Source organism: Galeopterus variegatus, unplaced genomic scaffold (genome assembly GCF_000696425.1).
Source record: "Galeopterus variegatus unplaced genomic scaffold, G_variegatus-3.0.2 Scaffold2442, whole genome shotgun sequence".
Classification (NCBI taxonomy): domain Eukaryota; kingdom Metazoa; phylum Chordata; class Mammalia; order Dermoptera; family Cynocephalidae; genus Galeopterus; species Galeopterus variegatus.
The window spans coordinates 102606-114851 of record NW_007728553.1 but is presented as its reverse complement, the minus strand read 5'-3'; the positions used below and the strand labels follow the sequence as shown (position 1 = coordinate 114851).

At 49.9% G+C, this 12246-nt stretch overlaps 1 protein-coding gene, 1 non-coding gene and 1 pseudogene across 2 annotated transcripts; 2 read left to right on the top strand and 1 right to left on the bottom strand.

Annotated features, from left to right (window-relative positions):
• Nucleotides 1-63: 63 nt before the first annotated feature.
• On the top strand, nt 64-2255 carry LOC103597859 (annotated as a pseudogene).
• A 6525-nt stretch (nt 2256-8780) lies between these two features.
• Nucleotides 8781-10684, top strand: LOC103597848 (chromosome unknown open reading frame, human C17orf59). The gene has a single exon (XM_008581705.1). It carries the CDS (start codon nt 8878-8880, stop codon nt 9946-9948), a length of 1071 nt encoding a protein of 356 aa, XP_008579927.1. The 5' UTR covers nt 8781-8877; the 3' UTR covers nt 9949-10684.
• Nucleotides 10685-11319: 635 nt separating this feature from the next.
• Nucleotides 11320-11393, bottom strand: TRNAI-AAU. The gene has a single exon. It is a non-coding gene; the product is annotated as a tRNA-Ile (tRNA).
• Between the last annotated feature and the right edge of the window lie 853 nt (nt 11394-12246).

Below are 12246 nucleotides of genomic sequence, written 5' to 3'. Positions count from 1 at the left end.
GCTTTGCTGTGGAGGAAGCTGTCCCCTAGGGGAAGGAGGAGTTGCTAACCCTGGGCAGTGGGGATGGGTACTGCATCATTACCCCTGGAAACACCCACCCTCGCAGCTGTGACACCCACCTGGTTAGCTCTCCACCCCACCCCCTGCACTGTCTTTTCTGTCCTTTCTTTCCCTTCTGACTTGCAGGGCCTGAGATCCTGGGAGACCTCAGCTCCCCCCAAGTACACTTGAACACCAACCATCTCTGCCCACACTCTCTCGATGGTCTGACTTCTGGTCTTTCCCACTCCTGCTTCATTCCCTGCCCCTTTGTCCACCTAGGAGCCATTGAACACTGCTTTACCCTACAGGTTATCTTTGTTTTGCTGCTCTGGGCAGGATCTAGTGCAGGAGTAAATAGAAGCAGTAGTGATGGTGTCTTGTTCCTGAGATAAGGTTTCACTGTTAAGTGTGATACTGGCTGTAGATGTTCTTTTTTATTTTTTTTTTAAAAATGACCGGTAAGGGGATCTTAACCCTTGACTTGGTGTTGTTAGCACCACGCTCTCCCAACTGAGCTAACCAGCCTTCCCTATATAGGGATCTGAACCTGCGGCCTTGGTGTTATCAGCACCACATTCTCCCATGGGTCGGTCCTAGAGCTGTACATTTTAAAGGGTGAATTTTCCTGTGTGTAAATTTTACCACATTAAAAATTCATACCAGGGCTGGCTATTTAGCTCACTTGGTTACAGCATGCTGCTGATAACACCAAGGTCAAAGGTTCGGATCCCTGGATCCCCATACTGGCCAGCCTTCAATAAAACAAAACAAAGGCTATACCTGTCACACACACACACACACAAAATAAGTGACAATAAAAGCTGACCAGTGACCGGTCAGCTGATCATATTTTGCGCCCCATCTGATGAGCTGGTTAACTGTTAGGTTGGCGAGACAAAGGGATTAAAGGACTCTGAGCCAAATGCTTAGTACGTCAGGGAGTTTATTTCCAGCAAACCTGGAGGGGAGACTGAAAGATCAGTTCCTGTGCCTGCACAGTCTAATAAAGGGTTTTATAGGATTTGAATTAGGGGAAGGGGTTTGGTAGCTATTTTGAGCATTTAGCACTTTGCAACAGCTCTGTGGTTTTTCTGTTCTGCACAAGATTCTGTTTTGTACAAAATCTGGTTTTTCTTAGAAAGCACTTTGCTTAAGAGAAAGGGAGGGTAAGGGCTGGCTTGTGGCTCACTTGGGAGAGTGTAGTGCTGATAACACCAAGGCCACGGGTTCGGATCCCTATGTAGGGATGGCTGGTTAGCTCACTTGGGAGAATGTGGTGCTGACAACACCAAGTCAAGGGTTAAGATCCCCTTACCAGTCATCTTTAAAAAAAAAAAAAAGAGAGAGAGAAAGGGAAGGTACAAGGGGAGGATGTAGTTAACATGGCTGTGCTTATGCTAAGCTGATTGTGAGGCCTAGTATTAACCTTAACAAACATAACACTAAGTGGCAGGCTGGCCACAACTTCCATAATTCAGACATGAGCTACATGGGGAAGCTGCATGGCTCCTTCCTGGGCAGGCCCAGGATACCCCAGAGAGCTCACTTGGCTGAGGATGTGAATCTGTCTGAAAACTTCAATGTCTGGGAACAGTAGTCAAACTGTCCCACTATCAAAGAGATCAGAGATCAGGGTTCCTGTGGCTCTTGCTGGGCATTTGGGGCTGGATCTGCATCCACACTAGTATAAATGTCAATGTGGAAGTGTCTGCAGAGGACAGGCTCACCTGCTGTGGCCAGGAGTGTGGAAAAGTGTGTAATGGGGATTTCCTGATGGAGCTTGGCACTTATGGACCAAAAATAGCCTGGTCTCCAGTATCTTCTATGACTCCCATGTAGGCTGCAGGCCCTAATCCCTCCCTGTAAGCAGCATGTCCACGGCTCATGCCTTGTACACTGGGGAGGGAGGCACTCCCGAGTGCATCAAGACCTGCAAACCCAGCTGCACCCCATCTTACAAAGAAGACAAGTGATACAGACACAGTTCCTACAGTGGCCCCTGTAGTGAGGAGGCTATCATGGCAGAAATCTACAAAAACAGTCCAGTAGAGGCAGCCTTCTCTGTGTATGAAAACTTCCTGGTGTACGAGTCTGGAGTATCTGCTGGACAGATGCTGGGAGGCCATGCCGTCTGTACCCTGGGCTGGGGAATGGAGATTGGTACCCCCTACTGGCTGGTTGCCAACTCCTGGAACACTGACTGGGATATATAGCTTCTTTAAAACCCTCAGAGCTGTCTGGGTACCAGCCAGCCACCAAAAAACAAACAAAAAGCCCTCAGAGGAAAGGATCACTGTTGAGTCCATGGATTGAGCAGTACTGGAAAAAGATCTGATCTGTCCTGGGCCTGACCAGCCAACCCTAGAGGAGCTCCCAAATATAGCCAATTGGGCCGGGAATAAGATAGGGGACGGGGAATGCTTTTTATTCTTTGAGTTTAGATAAGATACAAGAAGCTTTTTTTCTTTTTAAAGATGACCAGTAAGGGGATCTTAACCCTTGACTTGGTGTTGTCAGCACCACGCTCTCCCAAGTGAGCTAACCGGCCATTCCTATATAGGGATCCGAACCTGTGGCCTTGGTGTTATCAGCACCGCACTCTCCCAAGTGAGCCACAGGCCGGCCCCGATCCAAGAGGCCTTAGACAGTGGCTGATGTGCTCCAGGACCTCTGTGCTTGAAAGACTGGATTGCCACACTTGGTCTACCGTCAGAGTTCACCTCTTCTAGAGTAGACAGAGCTGTCTACTCCAAGGAGACACATCCAAGTCCTGTCTATCTCCCAGCCTATTCAGTGGACTGATGGTCCCAGTGCAAACAGTTAGACCATGTAAGCCACTGCTGTGAGCAAAGTGAGTCCTTTCCCTCATAGACTAGTACTGTATGAGTGTCTGGGGCTCCAGCTCTTGCTACAATCACCCCATCACTGCATCTCCAGGAGCAAGACAGAGAGGACCTACAGAGTGTACACGTTCTCCACTGTAAAGTGGAGCTCCTAACAAGGAGACAGATTTCCACACATCAGCAGTACCTCAAGCAAGCAGCTTTCTAGATTTAGAACAGGTATAGAGGAGAGATGGTGGGGCAGGCCTTTGGAGAAGACCACATTCTCCCAGTACCCCTACGTCTATGAGCTGTGCAGTATTGCAAACCCTCTTGGGTCTTGTTTGTGGCATGATTCTTTTCTAATAAAAGTTTTATTTTTTGAGCACCTCAGCTGATCACGTGAATGAAGGAGTATAATATTTGGAAGAACTGTAGTAATTTCACAGACTGTCTCCTAAAGGTGCAGCTTAATACAAAACTGGGTGATCATGATTTGACTGACTGACCTACCAACCTCTAACACCACAGTGAAACTAGTGTAACCATAGCCACTTTTCAAAAAACCCCCTCTAGCTTGCTTTCTTGAAAAATAACTTTACTTTCTTGCTTTGTAGTTAGCTATAAACCATTAACTAAGATTAAATCACAGCACAACAAAGTCACATGAACCTAGCTCAGCTGAGACCAAGAGGAGGTCATCTGGACTCTAAGATAGCGTCAATAACGAGAACAGAAACCAGATGGAGCCTTGGCACCATAGATGACATCAGAAGGCAGCTGACTGTCACCCTTGGAGATTTTTCACCTGGCCCCTTACATGCAGCCCCAATCCCCAAACCCCATAAAACCTACCTTTTTCCGGCAATTGGAAAAGAAGTTGGGATTTTACCCTCTGCCTCCCGGTTGACATCTTCCATAATACAGAGCTTCTCCTTTAAGTACAATCTCACGAGCGTTATTGACAATCTATGACGGTGAGCACTCAGACCCAGTCGGGGTCAGGATTTCCCCCAACCACAGCGGAAGCTCGCCCCTGGCTAACTCTCACAACTTGGCTAACGGTGAAGGGGAATCCCTCGAGACTCACTGATTTACTTACACTAGTTTAGGGGAAACCAACTTTTACTGTTTTTAAAAAATCTTTGCTTTACCATGTTTATTTAACATGGAAAAGGGAAGAACTAGCTGCCAATGAAAGGTCTGTGGAAGCCACTTTGTGCCTATGAGGAGAGCCAAAAACAAAGTTGCAGGCTGGGCCAGCCTGTGGCTCACTTGGGAGAGTGCGGTGCTGATAACACCAAGGCCAGGGGTTTGGATCCCTATATAGGGATGGCCGGTTGGCTCACTGGGAGAACGTGGTGCTGACAACACCAAGTCAAGGGTTGAGATCCCCCTACCGGTCATCTTTAAAAAAAGAAAAGAAAACGAAGGTGCAGGCTGAGGATGACAGCACAAAGATGGAAAGAGCCTGGGTCCTTGATGATTTTGTTGAGCTGCTGAATTAACAAATCTTGGAGTCCTTGGCCATTTTTCCTATCTGCTAATTTACCTGTAAGATCAAGATCAATTTGTCATATACAATGCCAATGTATTTGTTCCCCTTTCTGCAATTTCTGTTAAACAGCTGACCAGTTGAGGGATCCAAACTGACCTTGTTGTTATAACACCAAGCTCTAAACAACTGAGCTAATCAGCCAGCCCTTTTAATATAATTTAAAGTGGTCTTTCTATGTTGAAATTTTCCAGTTTTATGTTGTCAAGTCTATCATCTTTTTCCTTTATGGTATCTGCCTTTTGCTCTTACTTTAAAAGACCTTCATCATTCCAAATTTATAAAAAAATTCACATCTGTTTTTTTCAGTATTTCTGTACCTTTTCATTAAAAATTTTGACCAAAATGGATTTTTTGTGTGTTTGTAAGGAGTGCTGGAGAACTAGGCTTGGAGGCTACACAGCCAGGAAAAATTCCACTGCAGAAATGGTCCAGCAGACCACGGTGGAGCCTGAACTGTGTGCGAAGGAAGCTGGGAAAGGGACTGCCTGGTATCTCAGCTTTAGCAGCAGGAGATGGGTTCTGCCTCACAAGGTGGAAGAGTCCTCAAACATTGGGATTCAGATCCTGGAAGGCCAAAAAGAATGACAAATGGCCCTCAAAAGAGTGACAAATGAAATAGCCATTTTGCCACCATAAGGAAACCCACTTGGGATAAATCTGTTCCCCAGGTCCTTGATGACAGCCCTAGGTCACTGAATCTAGGCTTCTCTGAATCTGTCTTGAGACCATTATCGCATGAGACAATAAATTCCCCTTGTTGTTTATGTTGGTTCAACTTGTGTTTTCTGTCACTTGCTACATAAACAGCCATATCTGATAGAACATCCACCTGCTGAGGGGTAAAAGGAAGACAAGGGGGATGTCAGTCCCAGAGAGAGAGAGAGAGAGAGAGAGAGAGAGAGAAGCTTAGAGTAGAACACTGGCCTCACGGTGTATCAGGACTCTGGTGCAAGTGACAGAAACACATCTTGAATGAATTTAAGCCAAAAAGGGGAAATCAATGGCTTGGGGTCACTTAACAAATATTTATTAAACAGTGCCAGACACTGTTCTAGGCACTAGGGATACAGATGGGAACAAAGCAGATAAAAAGCCCTACCCTCATGGAGCTCACATAAGCAAATAAACAAAATGTGTAGTCTGACAGATGGTAGTAAGTGCTACGGAGTAAAGGCAAGGAAGGAAGATTGGGAATTGCTGGGCAAAGAGATGCAATTTTAAATAGGCTGTCAGAGGAGGCCTCATTGAAAAGGTAATATTTGAATAAGGGCCTGAATGAGATAAGGTAAGGAGGAATATCCAAGTTGAAAAATTTTCTTGGTAGATTCAGCCTCCAAAAAAAAAAAAGTAAGAAAGAAAGAAAGAAAAGAAAAAGGCAAGAGCTGGTGTAATTCCTGAGCATGCGTGTCGGTCCTGCCAGAGAAACAGTGAGACCAGTGTGGCCCCCATGGGGCTACTGAGGGGAAAAGAAGGAAGAAAAGAGATTAGAGAGCTACCAGGACTCTGATCTGCATATGGGGCCTCTTAGGCCATTGTATGGACTTAAGTTTTATTTTTATTTATTTATTTTTTTAAAAGATGACCGGTAAGGGGATCTTAACCCTTGACTTGGTGTTGTCAGCACCACGCTCAGCCAGTGAGCGAACCGGCCATCCCTATATGGGATCCGAACCCGTGGCCTTGGTGTTATCAGCACCGCACTCTCCCGAGTGAGCCACAGGCCGGCCCTGGACTTAAGTTTTAATTGTTAGGAAAATTGGGAGCCACAGCAGGGTTTTGAGCAGAGGAATGACATGATCTAAGTTATATTTTAAAGGAATCTCTCTGGTTCTCTATTGAAAATACACTGTAGAAAGGTAAGGGTAGAAGAAGGGAGACCATTTGGGAAGGCAGGAAATGATGGGTGTCTTGAACCAGTAGTGAGGAGGAGCAGCAGTCAAATTCTGGATGTATTTTAGAGCAGAACCAACAAGATATGCTAAAGGATTGTGACAAAAAGAGAAGAGTTAAGAACAGTTCCAAGGTTTTTGGCTCCAGTCACTGGAAAGATGGAGTTGCCATTTACTGAGACAGAGATCACTGGAGGAAGGAACAAGGTTTTGCGGGGTGGGGCAAGGAACCACATCACAAGGAGGATGAAGGTGGGGCTGACCTCAGGCTGGCACAGGAATTCAAATGCTTGCAGAACCTATGCCTCTCTATCTTTCATCTCTGGTTCTCTTCACTGATCAGTCTCTTTCTCTCTTTCTAGTGTTCTCCTGGAAGATGGAGAAGCTGATACCCAGCCTGAGATTCCAAGAGAAATGGAAGTCATTTCACGCTTTCCACAGCTCCAGTAAAAAACAAAAACAAAACCAGTACTGGGGAGGACTTTTGCTGGTCATACCTTGGGTCACATATTCTCCCCTGAGCCAGTCTGCAGCCTAAGGATGAAGTATGTACTCTGATTGGCTAGGTTTTGGTCATGCGCCTATTCTTGGCTGTCATTTCACCAGCCCCGCATGGAGTAGGGAGTCAGGAGCTTCCCCTACAGTAAGAGACATTGGATAGCCCAACGTTTTTATCCATTACAACCTTTCAAGATGCATCTAGAATGTGTCCATGTGCCCAGTTCTGTTGCCATCATTCTAGGCAGAGCCACCATCACCTTGTCTTTTTTTTTTTTTTTAAAAAAGATGACCGGTAAGGGGATCTTAACCCTTGGCTTGGTGTTGTCAGCACCACGCTCAGCCAGTGAGCTAACCGGCCATCCCTATATGAGATCCAAACCCGCGGCCTTGGTGTTATCAGCACCACACTCTCCCGAGTGAGCCACGGGCCGGCCCCACCATCACCTTGTACTTGAACTGCCTTCTCACTGGTCTATCTATCCTCTCTTGACCTCCTACAAACATTTTCCACAATAGCCAGTAATCCCCAAACATGAATCCCATCACATCACTCCCTTCCTGTGCTCAGCTTCCCATTCTCAAGGTAGATTATCTCATCTAAGAAATATCTACCTAGCCCAGATATATATGGGCTTTTTTTTTTTTAGAGCAGAGAATGACTAGGGTTTTATCAAGTTGCAGGTGATTATAAAATACAGACAGCTGCCAATTATAGACTCCTCAGGCCTGGTGAAAGACTATCAACAGAGTTGGCAAGGACCCTAGTAGGGACCTAGGGAGGTGGTACTGGGAGGTTCTGGGAGTTGCACTTCTGAATGCTGGTACTGCCTCAGGCCATCTCTCTATCTAAATAAGAACAACCACGTCTTTTATCAGTTAATGAACGTTAGAAAAATTGTTGTTTTTAAATACCGAGGTCTCAGGGCTTTAGCTATGTGTTTCAATTTACATGCTTTCCAGTGTCTGCTGCACCATTGCACTTAGAAGAAGTCTCCATTCCCTAATAGGAACTACAAGGCATGTGTGCCGTGGCCCCTGCCTGTTTCTTCAGCCTCGTGGCTCAAATCTTCCCCCTTGCTCTCTCTCTCTTTTTTTTTTTTTTTTTTTTGGCCTCAATGTCTCTCACTCCCCATTTCAGCTCTTTGATACGTCAAGCCTTCTTTGTCCCTGAAACTTATGGCAAGTTGTTTTTCTCCCTGCCTGGAAGGTGGCTGGCTCTTTCCAATTCTTTTCAATTAAATGCCTTTTCAACAAAGAGGCCTTTCCTGACCCGTTATTTAAACTAGTTCCTACCCGGTTACTCTCAATCACAACATTTATTTCCTATATAGTGTTTATCAAAATTTGTGATCATTTCATTTGCTGAATATTTTACCTTGTGGCAAAATCACACATCATCCTCCAAGGGGAGAGATTCAACGTGGAGGGGGCAGAAGACAGAGAGCAGAGTGCCAAAAGCACAAGAAAGCCGGTAGGCCCGCCGTGCCGTCCAATGAGTCGCTCTGGGCCGTTCAACGGTTAGGTCTGTCAACCGAGGACCATGGACTGAGCCATTCACGCCCTGCTGAGAATTCTGGTTTCATCCTTCTCGGTCAACTAGCCGCGGTTCAAACCCGATGTTCCATGCAGGATTTACTATTTCCATACCAAGCACTTCTCTGGGAAACCCCAAGTCTGGTCCCCGCTTGCTGAGTTTGCTAAGCAGTAATCGTGGGCGGGACAATTATGGGCTGTAAGTCTGAGCCTCGCCCCCGCGGGACTCCGGTATTTCAAGACCTTCGTCTTTAAGATCTGCCCCCTCAACTTTCTGAAAGGGCGGGGCGACGAGCCCCGCTGTCACCTCCTTCTCTCCACCCAGCCGGCCCTCACGTGCGTTCGGCCGTTCAATAGCAGCTCTTCTTCCGGGGCTTGCTGGTCGCCGCGACCAATCAACGTGTTCTTCCTGTTCTGACCATTGTCAGCCCGCCGCCAATCGAGGCGCCTCTATCAACGCCCCTTAAAGGCGCCGCCGCTGCCTCCCGAGCCGGGGCGAATCGATTGCTCCTTCTCGGCCCCCACCTGCAGTATGGAGTCGTCTCGGGGGCGGCCTGGGCCCGAGGCGGACCTTCTGGTTCTAGCGGAACCGCAGGCCGCGACCTTCGGAGGCAGGCCGGGCCCAACGCCCTCTGAGCCGCCCTCAGGCCTCTGGGTGTACAGGGAGGGAGAGGCCGAGAACGTTGGGGGCGTGAGCCGCCACCCCAGGGAGTCCCCGAAGACTTTGAGCGTCGTCCACCGGCCGGAACGGGAGGCTCGGGAGGACGAGCCCGGCCCCCGAGGGACTCTATCTGGGGCCGGGAGCCGCCGTGGGGCGCCGGGCTTCGAGCACGACCCGCCCCTATCCTCCTGGCACCAGGACCCTGAACCGCCCGAGGACAAGCCTGCGCCCGAGAAGGTCTGCCGTCGGTGGATCCCGGGAGGCGGCGGGATGAATGCTGAGCAGCAGCAGGAGGAAGAAGAAGGCAACGACGAGGAGGCGACGGCAGCCGGCAGGGCTGGCCGCTCGTTCTCCAGCCGCCTTCAGGACAGCCGCAGCCTGGACGGGCTGAGCGGGGCGTGCGGCGGCGCCGGCTCCTCAGGGAGTGTAGAGCTTGGCGCGGGCGGCGGACGCCGCGCCACCATCTCCAGCCCCCTGGAGCTCGAGGGCACAGTGAGTCGCCACGGCGACCTCACCCACTTTGTGGCCAACAACCTGCAACTCAAGATCCGTTTGAGCGGCGCCCCTCCACCCCCGCCCGCTGCCCCTGCGCGGCCCTGCTCAGCACCTGCGCCCACTCCGGCCATCCCGCCCATCGACCCCGACGTGCTGCGGGATCTAGAGCAGCTGAGTCGGGAGCTGGGCGGCCGGGTGGACCGTCTGCTTCGCGGGCTGGGTGGCGCGGTGCAGGAGCTGACCGCACTGAGCGTGGGCTGCATTCAGACCTATCGCGACGCCGTGGACTCCTTAGGCGAAGCCGTGGACATGAGCATCAAGGGCATGTACACTCTGCTGGCGCGCTGCGAGGAGCTGGAGCGGGCTCTGCAGCCTGTTCAGGGGCTGGCGCGCCAAGTCCGGGACATCCGACGCACTCTGGAGGTGCTGGAGGCCCTGTGCAAGTGACCCAGAGCGCAAGAGAGGCCGGGTCTGTCCAGGGCAGGGCCCAGCAGGACCCTAAGGACTCTTCAAGGAGCCCTGGTGGGAACTGCCCGCTGAGGGGAGGCCTATGTGTTGGAGGCTCTTCCAGATGTGTTCAGCCGGCCCGCGCCCCCTCCCTGGCCCTTAGGCAGGCGTGTATGGGGAAGTTCTAACGGTTCTCCTGGTGGGAAGGGATGTTGCTCTGCTTCTGTTCAGTTGGCCATCTGTAGCTGCCCTGTTCTTCCCAACTCTCCTCCCTAGTTAGAGCACCATCCCTGGTGACCCAGGGCTTTAGGTCTCGGCTTGAAGGTGGGGTCATGACTTTCATATGTGATCAAGAGAAGGGAACAGAGGAAGTCCCAGCTCCCACTGTGGCCATCCTGACTTCAGTGGCCACATCTCAGGTGTCAGGGGCTGTGGGAGCTCGAATGGTCCTTTGGCCACATCATGCAGGCCGATGCGCACCTGCAGATGGATAACCTCCTGTTTCTGCCCCCTGGCCCCCGTCCATGTCACTTCTCGAGCCAGAACCATGGTGGAGCTGGGAGGAATGCATTGCATGGTAGAGGGGATGAGGTGGGAGATGTCTCACTGCTGTCAGGGTTCAGGCAGAATTGTTGCCAGTTTTGAAGCCGGCCTTTTGTGGAGTATTCTAATCAGTTTTGGCTTTTTGAGTTTTCATGGAATTAAAGTGCTGCTGCTGCTGCTAAGGCTGAGGCTGTATCTGTGTGGGGTTGCAGGGACTGAGGAGTCAAAGGAATGGGAATGAGGGTCGGGCTTGTTCGTGGAGCTCCCTTGGGGCTGGTGCTGGGAGTGGTGTGGGAGTTCCAGGCTAGAGGAGGAAGGATATGGTTTCTGCTCTTAGGCAGCGGATCTGAAGGGAAATGTGAGATACACATAATCACACACAGGGGCCCAGAGATCCAGTAAAGGCAGAAACGCAAGCAAAGGGGTTGTCTTCTTGGGTCCTGAGACAGACAGGGGTTGGACGGATTAGACATTCGTGGCTCTGGAGCAAGACTGGAAACACATGTCGGCTCCATTCCTGATCATTTCCCACACTCAGCTGTTAATGCCACATGTGAGGGCTTGAGAAATCTTGTACCAACCCCTGGCAGCCTTCTGCTTACAGTTCACATAGTAAATTCGGGAGCCACAGGTATGAGATTTAGCAAGAGATTACAGAACTGTGATTTCTCTAAGCCGCCACCTCGAGACGCTCCCACTTTGGACTGAACATCAGTGTTTCTCTTTTGGGTGTGAAGTGTTCTGAGATTAAAGATGTCCCTTCACCAACTTTCCCCAGTTACATTATTCGTCTCAAAAAAAACAAACCCTAATAAAACCAAAAGGTCCTGGCCCGTACGGGGATCGAACCCGCGACCTTGGCGTTATTAGCACCACGCTCTAACCAACTGAGCTAACCGGCCGGCTGACGTTTATCACTCAATATGAGGCTAGGTAAATTTACTTTACTGACCAGTCCTGCTGCGGGTAAAAAACTTAACGGTGGCACCGATTCGGGAGACATGAAACTAGAACGTGAAAACTGGTTGGTCCGGCACTTAAGTAATCGTCAAGCCGCAGTACTAACAAGCGCAGATGATGCGATGCTGGCGCTTGACTGCAGGTCGAGGAGCAAATATTTCGCGCAAGAGGGACAAGATGTACACGACGCCCACGACCAGAAACGCAAAACGACTGAAGGAGAGCGGCGGATTCACCGAAAGAGGATGGATGTGCAGAAAGTTAGATAGACCGGATGCCGCGGGCGCTGCGACTCCTCCTCGCGGGTCACTTGCAGAAGCAGGAGAAAGCAAGGAAGCACCGCTGGGATTAAAACCCAGGATCTCCCCTTTAACCACACAGACCACATGTGACGGCTTGAGACAATCTTGTCCCGACCCCTGGCAGTCTTCTGCTTACAGTTCACATAGTCAATTCAGGAGCCACTTGTACGATCGTCGGTTTAGCAAGAGATTGCAGAACTGCCTGACTACACAGGCGCTTTAACCAGCTCAGTAAGCCAGGGCGCCCGCTGGAGCGGTACCGGCGCCGTGGCCAGGTCGGCTCCGTGGTAGTTACGTGAATGTACGCGTGACCTCTGCAAGTCGCAGCCGTGTTAGAAAATGTAATAGAAAGGATAAAAGACCCAGCTGGGGCAGAGGAAGGGTGCAGGTGTGTGTGACATGGAAGCAGCGAATTGGGCAGATGAAACTAGGAAGAGACTGACAGGTAGCCTTGTTTGGAGGATTACAAAAACTGAATGGGGGTTACGATAAG

Bases quoted from the DNA above. Each gene is read 5' to 3' on its own strand.
- LOC103597848 (XM_008581705.1), top strand. From the start codon at position 8,878: ATGGAGTCGTCTCGGGGGCGGCCTGGGCCCGAGGCGGACCTTCTGGTT.